At 34.4% G+C, this 22,195-nt stretch overlaps 1 protein-coding gene across 3 annotated transcripts in view; it reads left to right on the top strand.

Annotated features, from left to right (window-relative positions):
- Positions 1–1,482: 1,482 nt before the first annotated feature.
- The window catches only part of YTHDC2 (YTH N6-methyladenosine RNA binding protein C2), a 69,096-nt gene continuing 48,383 nt past the window's right edge, over positions 1,483–22,195 (top strand). For all 3 annotated transcript variants that reach the window (XM_060009007.1, XM_060009006.1, XM_060009005.1), the window contains exons 1-7: positions 1,483–1,852; positions 3,391–3,481; positions 10,103–10,299; positions 11,628–11,827; positions 16,930–17,096; positions 17,863–17,965; positions 19,193–19,349. In XM_060009007.1, coding sequence (XP_059864990.1) covers positions 1,666–1,852; positions 3,391–3,481; positions 10,103–10,299; positions 11,628–11,827; positions 16,930–17,096; positions 17,863–17,965; positions 19,193–19,349 — 1,102 coding nt within the window. In that variant the 5' untranslated portion in view covers positions 1,483–1,665. The remainder of the gene's footprint in view (positions 1,853–3,390; positions 3,482–10,102; positions 10,300–11,627; positions 11,828–16,929; positions 17,097–17,862; positions 17,966–19,192; positions 19,350–22,195) is intronic.

Raw genomic sequence — 22,195 nt, 5'->3', positions numbered from 1 at the left:
AGTGAAAAGAGCAAATAATAAATATATAAATAAACAAAATAATTTCAAACAGTGGTAAATGATAATGGGTTGATGTGGGAGAGCCTATCTAGGTAACGGATGGAATCCTGGCTTATATGAGGAGAAAGAGGCATCTATGTGAAGTACTGGGAGGAAGATTGTCATGTGCAGGAGAAAACTGTGCAAGTGGAAAGTTCCCCTGCTGTAATAAGCTTGTTGTGTTCAAGGGACAGAAAGAAATTAGTGCATTTGAGCACTGTGAGGATGAGAATGGTGGGAGGTAGACAGAGGCCAGATTAGGCAGGGTCTTCAGGGTCATGGTAAGGAATTGAGGGTGTTTTATAGTTGCAATGGGGAGCAATTGGAGTGCCTTGTGTAGGGGTGTTAACCTACTTGGCTTGTACAGTTGTCTCTCTATCTGTGGGGATTGGTTCCAGGACTCCTTGAGGATACCAAAATGCAAGGATGTTCAAGTCCCTTGTATAAAATGGCAGTAATATTTGTATATAACCTATACACATCCTCTTATGTACTTAAAATAATCTCTAAATTACTTATAATACCTAATGCAATGTAAATACTATGTAAATAGTTGCAGTGCACAGTAAATTCAAGTTTTGCTTTTTGGAACTTTCTGGAATTAAAAAAATTTTTTTTTTGGTTTAGTGGTTGGTTGAAGCAGTGATAAGGAACCCAAAGATACTGAAAGCCAACTGTGTTTTTAAAAAGATCACTCTAGTTGCTTTCTGGAGAATGGATAATAGGAAGACTAGAGTGGAAGCAATTAGGGTGACTGGGTTGAGGTTTATGTTAGTGGAATTGTATACAAGCAAATGGACATTCTCATAATCTTCCTTGACATCCCAAACTAAAGGGTTGCATCTTCCTATTCCATTATCTCACATAGCACTTACAACTACCTTTAATCATTTTTTTGTCTACTGTCTGTTATTCCCATATAGGGTTGCCAGATAAAATAAGGCCACTCAGTTGAATTTGCATTTCAGGTACCGAATAATTCTTTACTCTGTGTGCTCCCAAATATTGCATGGGAAATACCTATACTGAAATTGTGTTCCTTATCTGAAATTCCAATAAACTGGGCATCCTGTATTTTTGTTTACTAAATCTGGCAACTCTACCCCCACTAGAATGTAAGATCCACGAAGGCAGGAGCCCTTTCTGTCTGGTTCCCCAATGTATATCTAGGGCACATAGTAGAAGCCCACACATGCTTACTGAATGAATTAATGATTTAACCAAATAGCGAGCGACTGAATAAGTGGTTGAACGAGAGGCCCTCGGGACGGGGCGGGGGGGCGGTGCGTGGGTACAGGAGACGACAGGCAGAACCAGCTCGACAGGGAGCTGGAGATTTGGACGCACCGCGCAGGACGCCAGGGACAGTCGGCGTGCTGAGGTCACCGGCGCCGGCCCCGGTGACGTCATCACGCCCGCGCTCTCTGCCCGGCTGGCGCTCTAGCGCCGCCGGCGCCTCATCGGCTGTTGTGGACACCGGGAGCTTTCCGGTGAGCCCGATCCAGCGCAGGTAGCCTGTGGAGCCGTTTGAACCCGCCAAGGCCCCCGAGGCCCACTTTCCCTGTCGTTGGCCGTCAGTCAGCAGGCCTGGCCGCTGTACCGCGAGGAGAACACCTCCTCAGGGCCATGTCCAGGCCGAGTAGCGTCTCCCACCGGCCGTCGGCTCCTGGAGGGGGCGGCGGCAGCGGCCCGGCGCTGTGTGGCCCTGCGGGAGGCGGCCGGGCCAAGGGGCTGAAGGACATTCGTATAGACGAGGAGGTGAAGATCGCGGTCAATATCGCTCTGGAGCGTTTCCGATACGGGGACCAGAAAGGTGAGGTTCCCGACAGGGACCCCGCCGGCTGCCCCACCTCCCGGAAGCCCGGTCCCTCGTGGGAAGGGGTTGCCTCACCGGAGGGAGGGGAGACGGGGGCGGTCCACCGGGCCCGGGCGAAGCGGGCGCGGGGCTGGGGCCAGAGTTGTGAGCCTTGCCCGGGGATGTGAAGAGCCCCGTGGCGTCCTGCGGCTCAGCCGGGTTACGGGGCACTTGTCTGGCGTCCGAAGGCACGAAAATCAGGTTGCTCAACTGCAGGAGGCATCTCTTTCCCCAGGGAGAGGCCTTTCGGTAGCTTTGCCACAACTTTTAGGTATTGTTAAGCCTCTACTTTTTTTTTTTTTTTTTAAAAGGAGGTGGTGGTAGCCTTAATCGAGGTACGTTTAGTTTGAGTTTCGGAAGTAGAGGAACAGAAGGAAATTCGACGAATAAATGCAGTGGCAATATGTAGTGCTTTGTTTACATCCTGGAAGTATCACTCTAAACACTTAAAAAAAAAAAAAAGAAACTCGTTCTGTTAGACGAAACGTCTTCCATACCTCTTAAGGTTGGAAAGCTACTTGTCTTGGGTCACACAGTGCAGAACCAGCAGCTGACCTGTGATCAGTACAGTATATTGAGAGCTCATTCCGATTTGCTGCTCTAAGTAGAGGACCCCTTATTCTGGAAGCTTAGAGTCTTTCCCTCTCCCCCCAAAAAAGGACCTGGACAGAGTGATTCTGAACTTTCATTAAACAGGGGTGAAGCCCCAGAAATATACAGCATCATATCCAGTCTGAGACAGTGAAATAGGGATTCTCTGCAGTTTTTGAAGGCAAAGACACTGGAATCTGATACTGAGCATTCATAATACTTGAGCATACCTCATCCTTGAAGGAAATAAACATTTTGTTGGTTAAGCAAGTAAGTTAAGATAGTAAAATATGTTCATCAGGAGCTCAAGATTTCAGCAAAAGAGGACTAATCTTTGGTGAACATCAGGGTCCTTTATCACATTTAGGTTTAAATGTTATTAATATCAGAATTCTGGTAGACATTCAGTGGTTAATTAGTACAGGCATATCTCATTATTGCACTTCACTTTATTGTGCTTTGCAAATACTGTGTTTTTTTACAAATTGAAGGTTTGTGGCAACTCCATGTTGTTAGATGATGGTTAGCATTTTTTATCAATAAAGGATTTTTAAATTAATTGTGTATGTTGTTGTTTAAGACATAATGCTATTGCACACTTAATAGGCTACAGTGTAGTGTAAACATTAACATAGGCCCTGGAAACCAACAAACCAACATAGGCCCTGGAAACCAAAAAAATTTGTATGACTTGCTTTATTACGATATTCACTTTATTACAAGGGTCTGGAATCAAACCCACAGTATCTCCTAGGAATGCTTATATCTATTTTTCACATAAAATATGATAATTTGATTATATGTTTATATGATTTTTCATATTTTATAAACATATATGTGTATTGAAGTACCTTGAAGGAAAATTGCCGATCCACAAATGATGCTTTGTGTTTTTTTCCATGTAGAAATGGAATTTCCTTCTTCTTTGACCAGTACGGAAAGAGCCTTTATTCATCGATTGAGTCAGTCTCTTGGTTTGGTTTCTAAAAGTAAAGGGTAAGCTGACAAGTTTTCTTAATTGAAAAAATTATTTACTGAAAAAGAGAAATGTTTTTGACTAAATAGTTATTACTGCTTTAGTTAGATTCACATCCTTAATTATATTGTGTGTAGATGATCTGATTCATGTCTGTACCAAACTCAGCTCTTTGCTTTTCTTACTGTCCCCCTTTTTTGTTTTCCCTGATTGGGGGAGAGTGGGAGAAAAAGGTAAATTTTAAGATGTAAAGAGAATGGTTTAAAAGTTCAAGTTGATTGCATTGAGAAAGGTATTCTCTTCTTGTATGGAAACCAAAACTTTTTTCTTGAAGAATGGATGGACTAAAAATAATAAGTACAATTATTTACAGAACTTATCTCTTTTAATGCTACTGTACTATAATGGTATGCTTTTAGAACACATGCTTGTTGTTTTTTTTCATACCAAGTCACGAATCTGATGATTAGAACTGATTAAATAAAACTGAACAAGAGGAAACTTAAATATTTTTTGAAGATCACTTATCCATAGTGGGGAAAAGTCATTTGAGCCATCCATATTGAAGAACTCTAAAATTCTGTGGAGTTATTTCATTTTGGGAATAAGAGTGATGGGATTGATATAGAGTTCTTAGTATTGGTGCTATTGATGTTTTGGACTGTATAATTCTTTATTGTGGAGGGCTATTTTGTGCATTGTAGGATGTTTAGTAGCATACCTAGCCTTTACCCACTACATGCCAGTAACACTTCCACCCCCAGTTGTGACAACCAAAAATGTCTTTAGACATTTCCAAGATCTTCCCTGGGAGCAATATTGCTCCTGGTTGAGAACCACTGAGATTGGGGGAAAAAAAGATGAAATTTCAGCTTCCAGCTTTTAGGTTAGGAAGAGGGAAAACAAAGCCTTAATTAAGTAAATATATTAATAACTAAATAGAAGGTCCTAAGGTGAAAGTAGCTGAGGTTGCAATGTCTTTCATATGAATGTCCACCATAGTGATGATACAGTTACTGACTGAGACAAGGGATGTAGCTTAGGTGCATGTGCACTTTGAACATCACTAAAACCAGTGTTGGCATCCTGGGAAGGTTCCACCCATATTATAGTCATCTGGATAGGTAAAATATTGCACTTGAAAATAAAAATAAGGCGCAGGGCCACAATCCTTTGTCCAAAAGGGCCTGGGCCAAATATGTTTTGAGATGCAGATTTTCAGATTTCAGAAAGGCAGTAGGGTATATTAGCAGTATGTTATATTTCTTGCTGAAAAATGTATGACTATTGACACTAAGGTAAATAAAGATCATAAATAGCTTCATGTTAATTTAACCAGGCTTTGCTGCCAAATGAAGTTGCTGCAGACTTTCAGAAGTCTGCCACTTTTCAGAGCTGTTTAGATTTAAGGGTAGTAGATAAGAGATTGTGGGCCTGCACTAGAAAATATCTGTTATAAACACACTGTTCTGCAGCTACATCATTTCTGTGGTTACATGGGTTTTTAATTCTAAACAGTGAACTTGGAAATGACCTTTAGAAATTACTCTTAGAAAAGGAGTCCATTGGACTAGACTACCTCTACTTTTGTTCAGTAGCATGATCCTTTAAAGGATGGTCCAGAGATGAAAAAAAGTTTGGGGGGGAAGGGGAGAGCAAGTTATCAGGACAAAAGAAGGGGGATGAAGAAACATTGAAGAGACAGAAAGAGGAAACAGGAAAGAGATGCTAAGGGAATCAAGGCAACCCCACCTATTATCTCATCCCTACTCCCTATATCTAGTGCTCCATAAATCCTCTTCTTAGTAAATGTCCTAGCTCTTTCCCAATCCCTTTTTATCTTTGAGCAAACTTAGTACAATGTTTTTCTAGTGGTCCTTGTCATTTTCAAATGCCTTTCCTTCTTTTTACATATATAAAGAACTAAATCACTTTGAATATATTTCTTAAATCCTTTCTTTTCATTTATATGAGAATTTGTACCTGACTTGTATGGGTTTTTCTGTTCACTCTTGAGTAAAGATCTTTTATTTTTAACCTCCTAGAATTAACTTTGTTAATTTAGGATAGTTAAGTTAGTTAATAATTGTTAAGTTAGTCTTTCTGTTGTGTGTTTGTTTTTTTTTTGTGTGCCTGGTATTATGATTTAATACATTTTGAGAGGTGTGGAGGAAAGGACAAGAAACCTGGATTCTAATCCCAGTCTGTCACTGCTTTGTTCTTTAGCTTTGGTCATGTCCCTTAACTTTAAAGGCCTGTTTTCTTAAATGTAAAAAATGAAGGAGTTAATCTCTATGTGTTGGTTAAGATTCTGTGATCCCGTAGTTTATTTTGAGTTTCTTACAAGGTTTTTAAAAAACAGATTCCAGACTTACTGTGTGATAATTTACAGTTTTTTTTTTCTGATCACTTTTTAATTTTTTTAAATCTCCTTTCTTTCAAAATGAAGGCCACATGTGTTGGATTTTGTTTTTCATCTCCTCTTAGAGAGTTGGGTTTACTTTGAATTGATTATTTTCTTTATAATTGCTCATCTTTTGGTAAAAATACTCTTGTTGGAGTAACACCCCCATTTTGTGTTCTTCACTATATCCTAACGTTTTCTTAGACATTCCAGTCAAGTTTTCCCATACCCAAAATTTCACCTCCTTGTAATTTGTTCTGTTTTTCCTCAACCTATGTCACTGTGTTTTGGTTCTAAGAGCACACTTTTTTGAGTCTTTAATTTGTTCATGAATAAAACAAAATTCTTTCCTATTCTTCTTAGTCCAAGTTAGACAAAAAGAAATTTACAAGATGAACTTTGTTAAAAACTTGTGGAAAGAGAAAATATAAAGTGTATGAAAGTAGGTTTTTACAAGTACAGGTTTTTTATCCTGTGATTGCTGAAGGTGCTGCTTAATAGGTATCCAGTTATTCTACTCACCCTGACCAGGAGGCTCTACCGTACAACAAGACCCCCTTTCAGATCTGAGTTACTGCCTCCCTTACCTCCTGCCATGGAAGATTGCATACCGCACTCCACCTCTCTTCCCCTAGCTAAAACAGAAAATGGGTTAAAAGTGATGAACCCTGTTAGTGAAGTTTTGGATATCCATTAAATAAACCCCTACAGTGCGCAGTAATAATAGTAACAGTAGCTAACATTTATTAAGTGCTCTTGTGCAACAGGCATTGTGCTAGGTGCTTTAAGTAGACTATTTGATCCTCACAACAGTCTTGTATGGTAGGTTCTATTTTTTCAATACCTGGTGCCTGTATAACAGATGAGGCAATTCGAGCTTAGAGAATTAAATAGTTTTCCCAAGATCACACAGCTAGCAGGTGGCAGAGCCAGCAATCAGACCTAGTTAATGTTTAGCTAATTAATTTTTGTTTTTCACAGTGAGTTCATAACAGTGTTTTAGGAACTGCGAGGAGTTAAGACAGACATATTGGATAAAGCTCATCTCTAAGTTGCTTATTGTCCATTAAGTCACAAAAAGAAAAAAATTTACCACAAACATAGCATCACATGAAAATAATTGTGTTTAGTGACAAAAATAACTCGTTTGGTTTATTATTTTCTAGGTAATCATAATAAAGCACAAATTTGTATGATTCAAACTTTAATAAATTTGTAATTTTGTATTACAGTATTGAGGAGAAAATGGGTTGGAGTTAGATCTTTGCATCTGTCTGCTTAGTGGAAGTATAAATTAAAGGGATATGAAATTAAGTATATACTAGACATCAAACAAATGTGTATTTTTTTAGAGGCATTAGCTCCTTGGCGGCTGTGAGCTTTTTAAGCAGTGATTTCAGATTTTGGCTCTTTAGCAGATTTTTAAACTGTTCTCAGGTTTGTAAAGTGGGGAATAGCAAGGTGTATGGTTGTATTTGAGGTAGATTACTCAGTAACATGCTGTGTAAATGAAACATTTATTAATATTAAAATTGCGTCAAATTTGATTAGTTATATCATCATTTTTCTTTAAAAAGAAGAAGCTATTGAAATGTCATAACTTCATTATAACATGCATGATTACTTTTCCCTTTGAAAGTTAGAAGTTATGATGTTCTTATCTGTATTTGTAGGCCATTTACTTTTATACTTAAATATGGCATATAGGGCTTACATGTTATTATTTAAAAAAATTCTTGTGAAGTTCATTTATCTAGAATCTTTTCCATGTTGTGCAGGTAGTTTCTAGTCAATTTTGCTGTGTAAAGGGAACTACTAGATATTCATCAAATTATAGTGTTGGTTACCTTGGAATGAAAGCATGATGATGAGATTTCAGTGTGTTAGTTTACATAGTAGGACAACTCTACTATATTGAATGTTTTCATCCACACAATAATGAGGTGAATATTTTGCCAAAATTTCACTAATTTTTTAATTATATATCAGTGTCACTGTGGTGCTGAATGGGGTAGGAGTGAGCCGTAACAGCACTAATAGTAGAATTTTTTTACTAAAACATAAAAACTATCAAGTTGATATTCTCTTTCTGTCCCACCATCTGGGTTCAAACTGAATTTAGTAAATTGTAAATGGTAATGACTAAGTACTCACACTTGCTTAGTATGAGTTATTGTTATAGATTAATGCTGAATTATTATTAGGCAACCTATGTTAGGAAAGTTTCAATCTGACCTGTTATTTTAGTTGTGAACTTATTGAGGAAAGAGTATATTTTCCTCAACTTTGTAATCGTAGCTTCTAGCATAGTGCCTGGCCTACAGTATGTAATCAATATATGATGAATGATTATGATTGAATGAATGAATAAAATAAAATTAAAGGTGAAATATAGCAAAACTTTCCTGAGATGATTTTTGAGAAAATTAAAGCATCTTGGAGCTGATAGAAATATTAGAGGTTTTAAAATTCTGTGTCAGAGAAGTAAAATGATTTATTTTTGATCACATAGCTAGTTAATTGAAAGATTATTACTAGCTGAATACAAGCCTCCTGACTGTTGCTCTAGTGCTCATTTCAGCACACTTCTGGCCTTCTATAGTTAAAATTTTATGAAGTTCATGGAACAGAAGGGGAATGAGTGATTGAGTCTATCATGACTGTACTGAGGTTTCAGAAAAGTCCATGGGAAAAGAACCTACTACAGAGAACATCTCTAGAATCCAATAATTCTGATTTACCATGGAAATGACTAAAATTTCTAGATCAGTTAGATTTTAATATGCTCATCTTTATGCCATCATTTAAGCATCACTAAGCACTTGTCCAGGAGTAGATGATGGCATAGATAGGGTATAATTCATTGAGGAGTTTCCAGAAATTAAAAATCTTGGTAAATTGAAAGCCTCACTTAGATAGCTAAGGCTGTATAGGTTAATCTTCAGTTTCATGTCACTCTATAGTGAAGATATTGTTGAAAATATTTAAATTAGATTTAGGAATTAGGAAAATTCTAAAATTTAATTTATAATTAGTAAAATTATATATATAATTTTCATTGTATTTGTGGCTTTGTTGCTCATTTCTATAATATGATAGTGGCATTAACAAATGGCAAAACATTTTATGAAATGTTTGTGTAACTCTTTTTGGTACAAGAAACGATATTTTTTCCTGGCTATAATTATAATAATAGCTTTCATTTATTTAATGTGTACTTTGTAGCAGATACTGCCCTTTACATGCATTATCTTATTTAATCATATGAAGAGTCTTTTGAGGCAGGTATTATTATTATTATTATTATTATTATTATTATCATCATCTTAGGCTCAGAGCTATTAAATAATTTGCTTGTGGTCCCACAGCTAGTAGGTGGTAGAGATAGGATTCAAATCCAAGTCTGTTTGCTTTCATAACCCAAGCTTTTTACAGTACTACATTGTACTAGATTATAGACATGTATTATTAAATCATTCAAAATACATTTGAGGACTTCCTGTGTGTATAACATTGTACTTAGTACTCCTAAAGCTACAGAAGTCATCAAAGACATAATTAGGACCATTTAAAGAAGTAAATATACCTACATCAGGTAACTTGAGAACAGTTATAAATCATCATTACCTTATAATTGAAGGCTAGAGTCAGAAGCTTTGAAAAACTTTTTTTTTTTCCCCAGTATACATCTGAAAATACTTATCAGTAGTGCTGATTTATGTTTTTTTGGTCCAACCACTAAACTTGGCTTTCTTAACAGGTTTTCATGGGAGTGTGACATTACCAGCATACTGGAGAAACATTCAGTGGGATATATTAGTCTGGACCACTGTTATAATTGGACCACCGTAATGTTTTCATTATCAATTTTAGATTCTATTGTTCAAATTGATTTTCTCCCTCTATATGTTTCCCAGCATGTATTAACTGGTGATGTTTCATCCACCATGAAGCCTGCTAAGACAAACTTTAACTCTTAAGGGTAAGTAAGCCTTTTTTTTTTTGCTGATTTAAAATTGGATTTGCAGCATTTTGAAATTTTAATTGAAAATGGTCTTGTGGACAGTTTAGCATTAAATTCCTCTTTACTGAATTTTCTGGGATTTCCAGCATCTTATCCCAGAGCATTTTGATCTTTTTCAGTGTTTTGCTTGAGACATGTTTTCTAAGTAGCCATACATCATATGTGAACAAATTGACTATATATAGTAAATAAATGATTTTTATTAATATTCAGAAAGGGAGCAAGTAGATACCTAACTGTGAAGAAGAAAGATGGATCAGAAACAGCTCATGCAATGATGACCTGTAATTTGACTCATAATACAAAACATGCTGTTAGGAGCCTAATTCAAAGATTTCCTGTCACCAGTAAAGAGCGTACTGAACTTCTGCCTAAAACAGAAAGAGGAAATGTGTTTGCAGTTGAAGCTGGTATGTATTTTCTGGGGAGCTTCCTTGTTTATCCTATTATTTCTTGACTGTTCTTTTTCCACTTAAAATTTATTTTTAAAAACTAACATGAAATATGATTTCTCAATTTGAATAGTTGGTTAGAAATGATTAAGAGTTGTGAAGATTTTGGAATGAATTGCAGTGTTAAGGCATGTCATTAAGTTCGGGTTTTTTGTAAAGTGTTACAGTAATAGCTAAACATTTATTGAGCACTTATTGTGTGCTAGACAGTATACTAAACTCTACATAGAGCCTCATAGCAACCCTTGCAAGGTAAGAATTTCCCCTATTTCACAGGTGAAGAAACTGGGGCTCAGAGCAGTTAAATTTGTTCAAGGCCACTCAACCAGCCAGTAAACCACAAAGCTGGGATGTGACTCCAAAGTCTGAACTTTCCTATATTATGCTGCCGTGACATACTAATGAGTGGGATTTTGAATTGGGACTTTAGCTTCTGGGAAGAGACAGGACAGAGTCTTCAGTACATTAACTTGCTCAAAGGTAGATAAATAAATATATTTAGGTTATAAAATGAAGTAATTTTACTATTTGGAAAAATAACTTTTCTAATGAGAAAGTTATTTCTTTTATTATCTCCAGTGAAAGAATCTGCATAATTTCTATTGGTGGAGTATGTTTGCAGAATGTAGAAATGGATGGTGCTAGCTATCAAGGAGTTTTAAAAATACATGCACATAAAAATATTTTGAGTTATGTGAAGAGTATAAAACACATCATGCCTTTTGTATTCCTATCTGCTTAAATGTAGATGTTGGCTAAAATGCACAATTAGGAGATTTGTTAAGCATTAGGACCTTATATTTACACATATTATTCTGTTTGATCACATGATCTTACATGCTAACTTTGAACATAGAGGGTTTTTTATTTTTCATGTGTTTTCATACTGTATGTAACAGAATTTATAAGTATAATATACATTGTTTCCTACTCTAAAATTATAATTTTCTGTGTTATAATTGATAGAAACAGGCTGAAAATTATTTTAGGATATCAAAATTTGGTTTTATTTTTAATGATTTTTGAATGATTGATTTTTGTTCATTTTTAAACATTGTGCACCAGAAATACTTTTGGGAAATTTGCCTTCTGATTGATATAAAAATGTGTAACATTCTCTAAGAATATTGTGTGGCAGTACAACAGCTGAGGCATTGCTTTTTAACTTTAGACTGAGTAGAGAAGAAGCACTTGAAAGGAATTACATTAGAAATTACTTATTTTTGTTTTTTAACTCTTTTTATTGTTGATCATAAATTTTTTTGTTCTCTTATTCATTTTCAAAGAAAACCGGGAAATGAGCAAGACAAGTGGGCGACTCAACAGTGGCATATCTCAGATTCCAGTGAAAAGAGGAGAATCTGAATTTGATTCTTTCAGGCAGTCTCTGCCAGTGTTTGAGAAACAAGAAGAAATTGTTAAAATAATTAAGGAAAATAAAGTAGTTTTGATTGTAGGAGAAACTGGGTCTGGAAAGACTACACAGGTTTGTTTCTTCTTTGTTGTTTATAGAAGAAAAAATTATTTTATCTCGTGATAGTTTTATATCAAATTTACACTACATGTATTTTAACAAAAAACAAAAAAGGAACTTTTGTTTATTTTAATGGTTATTTCAGAAATAAATTATTACTGGAAGTACATTTTGAGAATTTGTAGAAAGGTAATATTTTAAAATATTTATTTTTAAATTAGTACATAAGGGCTTTATTTAAACAGAGGTGAGGTTGTGATTTGGTATCATGAAAGGAAAATGGACTTTGACCTTCAGTTCAGATTCCAGCTTCCACATTTATTGAATGTGAAATTTTAGGCTAGACTTGTAACTCTTGAAGCCAGAGTCCTCATTTATAAAATGGTACTAACAGTTGCTACCATTCGAGGTGGGGTTTAGAGGTAATGTCTGTGAAGTGCCTAGCATAGTGTTTTTACGTAGCTAAATTAAAAGTAATATTGATAACAACAAGAAGTGTTAATATAAAGTTAACATAAAGTGGGATTAATATGACATGTTTGACTTGGATGTTTAGAATCATAGTACTTCATTGTTATGAAGTTTCACTCATAGGCTGACAAGGTTGGAAGTAAGCATGGTACAATGATATGACCTTTTCTTGTTTATATTCTTTAACATGTTAGCATGTTGAAACAGTAAAATTACTTTGCTTTTGATTGAGGTGCAGATAGAATAGTCAGTATAATTTTACATTTTCTTCTTCTCTTTTATGGACAAATAAATTTGCTTTGCTTTTGACAGTTGCTTAAGATTTCCTATGCTTATATTGGTTGGTTTCATAAAGTTAGGTAAATAAGGCAAGGTGGTAGGAGAGGTTGACTATAAACTTTATCAGTTATTTACTTGTGGGACTTAATCATTTGCACAGAAGTGCAACTCGTTATACCTAAAACTTGAGCCTATAAAACTAATTACAAACGTGATGAAATTTTTATATGAAGACAATGTATAAGATTTTTCTTCAACATGATTATGATTAAGTGAAATTCCATGGAGTCATGCCAAAGAATCTGTTCAGATGTCTTAGATTGTTATAATTGTTTTAGTATTAGAAAGTTTTGCCAGTTGATGTTAATTGTAGCCATTTTAATTATATCAAATAGAGATAATGAAAGTTTTGATAAAATATAACAAATATGGTTTTATTTAAATTATTTGAGTGTTCTTCCTAAGGATATTTGTATACTGGAATTATGGATGTCTATTTTCACAATTATGTGTATCATTTTACTAGGTATGAAAAGATCTGGAGAATTTAGTTAGGAATTAAATATTATTCTCTTTGCTTTTCAAAAGAAACTATTAATCTAAATGGGTTTAAACCTAAGAAATAATTGTATCTTGTTCAAGGAGTTCAAGTAAAATTACTAATGTTCCTGTCCTATGAAATACAAATATGACAGTTTGAAGTTAATATCATTAGCCATTTTCATCTTTCCTTTGGGAGCGTTAGGAAGTTATTTGCCTTTTTTTTTTCATTACGCGGGCCTCTACCGTTGCGGAGCACAGGCTCCGGACGCGCAGGGCCAGCGGCCATGGCTCACGGGCCCAGCCGATCTGCGGCATGTGGGATCTTCCTGGACCGGGGCAAGAACCCGTGTCCTCTGCATCGGCAGGCGGACTCTCAACCACTGCGCCACCAGGGAAACCCCTATTTGCCTTTTGAATGTTCATTATATAAAATTCAAACATTATAGAAAATATAATGTTTTTATATTTCTCCCTGGTTTATTGTCAGAAACTTGGAGTATATGTTTCTGGGTTTTTTGGGGGATTGTTTGTTTTGTTTTTGTTCTCTTTACAGTATTGATATAGATTATTTTTAAAACAAACATGGGATAATATGTATACGCTTTGCATCTTGCTTTTTTCACTTAATAGATATTGGATATTTTTCTGTGTTAGTACCTAGCGATAGACCTCATTTTTTAAACAATTGAGTAGCATTCCTGAGCATTTTTGTAATAACAGTGATAAAATAAATGACTGTTTACTGCGTGCTGAAGTTTTACAACAGTTATCTTAATTAAACCTCTTATTAACCCAAGATATGTAGGCTTGTTATTATCTCTTTTTACAGATGTGGAATAAAAACTAAAACTTACAGATGTTAATCTACCCAAATTCACATAACTAGGAAGTGGCAGAGCAGGAATCTTACTCTGTACTTACTTTATTATATTGCATCCTAATATTTCTTTTCTAATTTGTGGGAATGTTTTAATAGGATAAATTCCTAGAAGTGGAAATGCTGGATCAAAAATATTGCATTTAAAATTTTAGTAGCTAGATTAACTAGTTACTGTCTGTTAATTCAAAAAAGACTTATCGTATTAAAATAGTATTGAATGTATTGAAAGTTCCCATTTCTCTAAAACTTAGGTAACAATGGATATAATTTATTTTTTACCTTTATCAATCTGATAAGCAAAAAATAATGTTTTAATTTGCATTTCTCTGATTCTTAGTTGAGTATATTTTCGTTTGCTTATTATCTATTTATATTCTGTGAGTTACTTATTTATATCTTATTTTTCTTTAGGTTTAATCATTTTGGATTTATTTTTAATAATGCTTTGTACATTATGGATACATGGCTGTTATGTGTTATATATCTTAAAAACAATTTCTCACAATTTTTTGGTTGCTTTTTTAGCTTTGCTTATGGTATCTTGATTAGTAGTTTTACATTTTTATTTAGTCAAATCTGTCAGCCATTTTTTAGGGCTTCATGCCATACTCAGAAAATCACTTTCTACCCCAAGATTAAAAAACATTTTCCTACAAATATTTTATTCTAATACTTTTATATTTGTAGTTTTAAAAATCCATCTGGAGTTTATTTTATTGTGTCATATATCAGGTAGGAATCTAACTTTTTTCCTTATGTTAGTATCTAGTGTTCCAATATGTTAGTATCTAGTGTTCCAATATAATTTTCATTTAATAATCCCTTCCCCCGATTTTAAGATACTACTTTTTAAAAATTGAAGTATAGTTGATTTACAATATTGTGTTAGTTTCAGGTGTACAGCAAAGTGATTCAGTTTTATATATATATATATATATTTTCAGATTATTTTTCATAATAGGTTATTACAAGATATTGAATATTGTTCCCTGTGTTATATAGTAAATCTTTGTTGCTTATCTATTTTATGTAGTGTGTATCTATTGATCCCATACTCCTAACTTATCCCTTCTTCCCTTTTCCCTTTGGTAACCATACGCTTGTTTTCTATGTCTTTGAGTCTGTTTCTGTTTTGTAAATAGACTCATTTGTATTATATTTTAGATTCCACATATGAGTGATATCATATAATATTTGTCTTTCTCTGTCTGACTTACTTAGTATGATATTCTCTAGGTCCATCCATATTGCTGCAAATGGCAACATTTCAGTATTTTTTTATGGCTGAGTAATATTCCATTGTGTACGTGTGTGTGTGTGTGTGTGTGTGTGTGTGTGTGTGTGTGTGTGTGTGTATATGTATGTGTGTGTATATACATATATATATATATATATATATATATATATATATACACACATATATACCCACCGCATCTTTATCCATTCATCTGTTGATGGACACTTAGGTTGCTTTCATGTCTTGGCTATTGTAAATAGTGCTGCTGTGAACATTGGGGTGCATACTACTTTTGATCAAATACTAAATTTCTGTAGTACCTGGGTATATTTCTAGAATTTTTGTTATGTATTTTTAATTATCTGTTCCTACACCAAGGTCTCACTTTTTGAATTTTGTAGTTTTACAGTATGTAGCATAATATTCCTCATTATTATTAGCTTCTCTTTTTAGATATTTCTTAGCAGTTTGTTTGCATTTATGCTTCTGAATGAACTGGTCAAATTTTAAAAAATCCTGGAGGGTAAGACGTGCATGAAAAGATGTCCTTTTCACTCATAGTTAAAGAAATGAAATCAAAACAATAATTATATTTTTCAACTATTAGATTGGCTGAAATTTAAAAATTGATGAAATCCAGCATTTGCATAGGTGTTGGGAAAACAGCATCTTCTGCTCTGTTGGTAAAAGTATAAATTGTTTTGAAGAGCAGATTGATAATTTTTCTATGAAAATTTAAATTCATATACTCTTTGACTCCACATATATTTGTCTTTGCGTAAGTATGTGAAGATAGATGTTCACTGCAGCATTCTTTTTAATAGTAAGCAACAGCATCAAAAATAACAAGCCTAAACAAACTGGAAATTACTTAATGTATAGTCATATTTGTTAAGTTATAGCACATCCATAAGATGGAATGTGCAGCTATTAAAATGGATTAGGTAGATCTGATGTGTTATTAAGTGACATCTGCAAATTACAAACATTAAGTATAATAATGACTTTGTGTGAATAAAAACCTGTTTATATACACAAATAATTTAAGTTGTATAAACTTTTTTTTTCCCCAAAAGAGTTTATAAGAAAATTAACAGTAGTTACTTTCATGGAGAGGACTATTGGTAGTAGTATGGGTGGGGAAGACTTTTACTTTTTATTTTAAATCTTTCTGACCTGTTTAAATTTAATTATAGAAAAGTGTCTGCAATCCTGGTATTAGGCTATTTCTGGTTTCTTTATATTTTTCACTATTTAAAAAATTCCAATGGAATTTTGATTGTTGTTTCATTGACTTTATAGGATAACTTGGGGAGAATTGACATTTTTGCAATATTGATTATTCCTATCCAGTAATATGTTGTATTTTTCTAGTATATTCCTGTCTTTTATGTTTCTCAGTAGTGTTTTATAATCTTGGTTTTTCAGTAGTGTTTTATAATCTTTTTCATGTAAACCTTAACCATTTCTTTATAATTCTGTTTTTAAGTGTTTTAGTTTTAGTTTCTATTGTGAACAAGATCTTTTTAAATTACATTTTTTAGCTGATTATTAGCAGTTACATGAAAGTTGTTGGTTTTATGATTATTTTATGTTTGGACATGTTACATAACTTTTTTAGTTCTGATGGTTTTTCAGTTGATTGACATGGATTTTCTGGATATACAATTATGTTGTCTTATAGTACTTTAAAATTTGTTTCAGATTCCTCAGTTCCTTTTAGATGATTGCTTTAAAAATGGTATCCCCTGCCGTATATTTTGTACTCAACCAAGACGATTAGCAGCTATTGCTGTGGCTGAAAGAGTTGCTGCAGAGAGAAGAGAAAGGATTGGTCAGACAATTGGGTATCAGATCCGTTTAGAAAGCAGGTAAAGACAATTCACCTGTAGCTTTTTATCATTCTCAGAAAAGACTAAATATTTATATTTCACTAAATATAGAGCATGTGTTAGTTGAAAAGTTAGATGATCATTTTGCTCCAAGTAAGTTTATAATAGGCCATTGAGCTCATGTCTAAACTTAGTGAGGTTTTGAATAAATAAATAGCTTGAAAAAGAGTTTGGGCCGTAGATAGAAATCCTGTTTCATAGTTTCATGATAAAGTGCAAGTTATTTCACCTCTTTGAGTCATAGTTTCCTCATCTATAAGATGGGGCTAATGAAAGCATCTAGAGCACAGGTTTGATGTGAAGTTTGTAGTAAGCACTCAGTAAATGTTGTGACTGAATTGATTATTATTATTAGTAGTAGTAATGCTAGTAGTACCTTCTTGAGAAGTAGTACCATTTCTTTGCTCACAGTTATTTGGATATAGTGATTCAAAAAGCTAATCTCATTTATGATACACTTTTTTCCCCCAAGTAAAAAATGTTTAAGATCTTTAAAAAAAATCTTTTTAAGTTCTTTAACAAAATAATTACTAAATTAATAAAAGGCTGTTAGTAATAATAAATTTGTGAGATTATCAGGCATAAAATACATATTTCACATAACTTTGCTAATAAAGCATATATACTAGTACACTGTTATATTAGTAACTTATTAAAGTACAAAGGACACTAGCATTTAATATATGACCTTGTTTTAATTACATAAAAGATTTGTAATTGTGAACTTTTTTGATTTTTTAAAAAGGGTTTCTCCAAAGACACTTCTGACATTTTGCACCAATGGGGTACTGCTTCGTACTCTGATGGCAGGAGATAGTTCATTGTCAACTGTGACACATGTTATTGTGGTAAGAATATTTAAATTTAAATATCTAATTAAATTTTTAGAATAGGATATAAATGAGAACCAATTTTTTTAAAACAGGCTATTCTAATCAAGTTACTTTTTTTTAAACTTTTATTTTTTATTTTTAAAGATTTATTTATTTAATTTATTTTTGGCTGTGTCGGATCTTAGGGTCTTAGTTGCAGTATGCGGGATCTTCGTTGAGACATGCAGGATCTTTTGTTGTGGAGCAGGCTTCTCTCTAGTTGTGGCCTGCAGGTTTTCTCTTCTCTAGTTGTGGTGTGCAGGCTCCAGGGCATGTGGGCTCTGTAGTTGTGGCGTGCGGGTTCCAGAGCATGTGGGCTCTAGTTGAGGCTCAGGAGCTCAGTAGTTGTGGCGTGCGGGCTTAGTTGTCCTGCGGCATGTGGGATCTTAGTTCCCTGACCAGGGAACGAACCCGTGTCCCTTGCATTGTAAGGTGGATTCTTTACCACTGGACCACCAGGGAAGTCCCTCAAGTTACTTTTTATTGTCCATAATTGTTAGAAATAAATATTTTATATTAAATAAAGATATTCTTACCATCAGGTTTTATGAGTGAGAATAAAATAAGTAGATAGTTTTTTAAAAAGTGCTTTTTATATATGAAAATGGCACATGTATTTTAAGAGTTCTCCAGAATGGTGAAAGTTTTCTTTTTTCTCTGTGCTTAGTCATCTGATTTCTCTTCCAAATCTTAGAGGCATACTTTAAAGTCATTTAACTTCATGGTTAAGCTGCTAAATTAACTAGCTCCTGATGAAATAAGTAGATGAATTACCACCTTGTTAAAGAATTCTAAGCTTTTATCCAGTTTGTGTCAGAAAACTTAGATTAAGTTTTATAAGCTTGTGATAGAGCAGCTTTTGGAAACTTATTAGTTCTGTGCATTCAAACCACAGGATGCACCTGGTCCTGATGCTAACAGAAGCATATTAAAATAGATTTTGTATTTATTAAAATTACATTAAATTAGACTCCACTAATTCAGCATTTGTTGTAGTTTTTGTGGGAAAAAAGGCAGTGTTTTGTTACCCACAGTAGGTCGTTAATGTCTGATTATTTCTAAATTGTCCATAATACAACATTTTCACTAATTGGCTGTGTCCACATTTAACTTGAATTAGTGTGAAACCCAGCAGCTCCATAATTTTAAAGACTTTATTTTTGTATTTTAACTGTTCCATGGTTTTGTTTTTGTTTATTGCAGGATGAAGTACATGAAAGGGATCGATTTAGTGATTTTCTACTTACAAAGTTAAGAGATTTGTTGCAGAAGTACCCAACTTTGAAACTAGTTCTTTCTAGTGCTGCCTTAGATGTAAATCTTTTTATGAGATATTTCGGGAGTTGTCCAGTGACATACAGTAAGTTAAACTGTCAGATTTCTTCTAGGATTTGTATGAAAGAATACTTTTTTGGCTTGATTTTATTTATTATAATAGAAATTGGGGAATGTTCTGATGTATAGAGCATCTGTTTATGTTTTCTCTGAAATATGCTTAATCAGTCATATCTATATATTTTCATCCTCTCCTTTTCCATCTACAACTCTTTGGTATTGTGTAGTGAGCCTGTTCTCTAGTCTTAAAAGGAGATATGCTTTATTTTGTATTCCCCTTTAAATTCTGTCCTATAGCTTTGCCTTTATTGCTAGACTCTTTCAAAGAGTAGTCTTAATGCCCGTGTTTACCTCCCATGTACTTCTAAATATGTTGCCACTTAAATTTTGTCCTTATCCTTTAATCAAATCTGGTTTTTCCACCAATCTCTAAAAAAATTATTGATTTCCTCCTCAAAAATTGGAAAAGTTGTATGTGTTTACCTCAGTGAAATAGTACAGACATTCAGGGAAAAAGTTCACAATCACCTGTCTTCCTTTCATTTCATATCTTTTCTTCCCTGAGATTACTTGATGTTGAAGCCTAGTGTATATCCTGTCTCACCTTGTCCATGCTCATACAACATATGTAAATATATACATATATATTGGGTTTATAGAAAATGGTTTTTACATAAATGGGCACATGCCATATACAATGTTTTGCAGTTTGCTTTATTCATATGACAGTATATCATGAACAGTTCTCCAGTTTAGAAGCTCTAGATGTAGTTCATTATATTGAAGAACTGCTTTTATATTTCCTAGTATGAATGTACCATGATTTATTTAACCATTTCTTAATATTTGGACATTAGATTGGTCCTGGATTCTCCCTTTCCCCTACTATAAACATCGTTGTTATGAGCATCCTTCTACATATATTCTTATATATTGGTGCTCTTATTTCTAAGGATAGATTCCTGAAAGTGAAATTGTTGAGTAAAAGAATGTATCTATTTTTAATTTTAACAGTAAGATGGTTTTGTCATTTTACTTTTTCAAAAGGCTGAAATGATTCACATTTCTGCAGCTTATGGGGCTATTCATTTGTGCATTCTTACCAGTATTGTTTTGAAATTGATTTAATTTTACATAAAAATCTTACTTATATTTTCCGTAGTATTTCTCATAATCGTTACCCTTTTTTTGTGAAATGCTCGTATCCCATAATTTATTTGCCAGAACTACATCCTAAGTCTCATTCTGTATTACAGCCTGTACTTTCTTGGTCTCCTCTGTGGGGTTCTCTTCTTTTGCATGGTGCTTAAATATTGATATTTTTGAGGATTTTTCCCATGACCCATTTTTTTCCTCTTCCTCCCTTCCCTCCCCTTCCCTTTCGTCCTTCCCCTCCCTTCCCTTCCCTGCCCTTCCCTGCCCTTCCCTGCCCTTCCCCGCCCTTCCCCATCCCCTTTCTCTTCCTTCTTTGATTTCTTTGCTTTTTCTCTCTTTCCTGCTCTATGCTGTTCTCTACTAGGTACTGGGGGTGCACAGTTAGTTTTCCTGGAAGATCTCATTCTTGACCTTGCCTTCTACTTTCTCTTGCACTGATGACTCCTGAATCTTTATTTCCTAGTTCAAACTGTTCTCCAGAGCTTTGGATTTGGTTGCTTATAAGCAGTTCCCCTCTAATATGCCCAAACTGAATACTTAATCCTTTCTAAAAAATCTGCTTCTCTTGTGTTGCCTGTTTTGGTTAATCATACCATTGACCTAATCACCTAAGTCATAAACCTGTAAGACTTTTTGCTCATAATATTACTGGGTGGTAAGGCACATAAAATTTATGTATCTGCTAATTGAAGGTCATTTTGGCGCCTAACATTTGACCAAACCCCGGCTCCCACAAGCCAACCTGTTTTTCTTTTAGCTTTCCTTGTCAGCCTCAGAAAATGACAACATCATCCATTGAGTTTTGTAAGCCAGACTTTCAAGAACTGTGGTTGACACTTCCTTATCATTCTTCCATATCCAATCTAATGCTGAGTTCTGTGGATTTTACTTCCCATCTATCTAGTCTGTCTGTCTCCTTCCATTTTTACTATCACCAGTCTTGTTCAGGTTATTGTCCTCTTCATCGTGAACTATTGTAATTGCTCCTACCTGGTCTGTTTCATCCACTCTGGTTTCTTTTAAATCCATTCCCCATGTTGCAGCCAACGTGGAATTTTCAGCCAGATTTCTGAAGTGGAATTTTGATGATGTTAAATACTCTCATGAGCTTGAAACTTTGAACAACCTTTACCTCAGAATAAAGACCTAAACCCTTAATAAGACTTATCTATTTCTTCTGCCTCATCTTGAACTACAATCCCTTCTTCACACCCCTCTTCACATCATGTTCCAACTAGCTTGGCCTTTTAGTTCCTTGAGAACATCATACTCTTTCCCACCATAGGGGCTTTGTACATACTGTTTTTTTCTTCATAGTATACTCTTTCCTCTCTGTGTAGCTTAGCTATTTTGTTTACTCCCTTCTCTTGGTTCTCATTTTTCTCAGTGAAGATGCTTTTCTTGATTCCTTCAAATTCCCCTATTATGTACTGTCATGGTATCTTGTACTTCTCTCTCACAGGACTTTTTACAACTTTATTTTTACATTGATGTTTTGGATTATTGGATTAATGTCAGATTCCCCTGCCAGATTACAAGCTTCAAGCTTCAAGAGAGCAGGAGGAACTCTGTTTCTGCTTACCATTTATATTCCTAGTGCCTAGCATGATGCCAAACAATCAAGTAAATAGTAAACACTGGAAAAAAACATGCAAATGAACAGTTGTCTAAAATATAGATCAGAGTTACATTTAAAGGACAATATGAGGATCACTT

This window comes from Delphinus delphis, chromosome 3, assembly GCF_949987515.2.
Source record: "Delphinus delphis chromosome 3, mDelDel1.2, whole genome shotgun sequence".
NCBI lineage: Eukaryota > Metazoa > Chordata > Mammalia > Artiodactyla > Delphinidae > Delphinus > Delphinus delphis.
The sequence above is the reverse complement of the archived record's forward strand: the minus strand, read 5'-3'. Positions and strand labels throughout refer to the sequence as shown.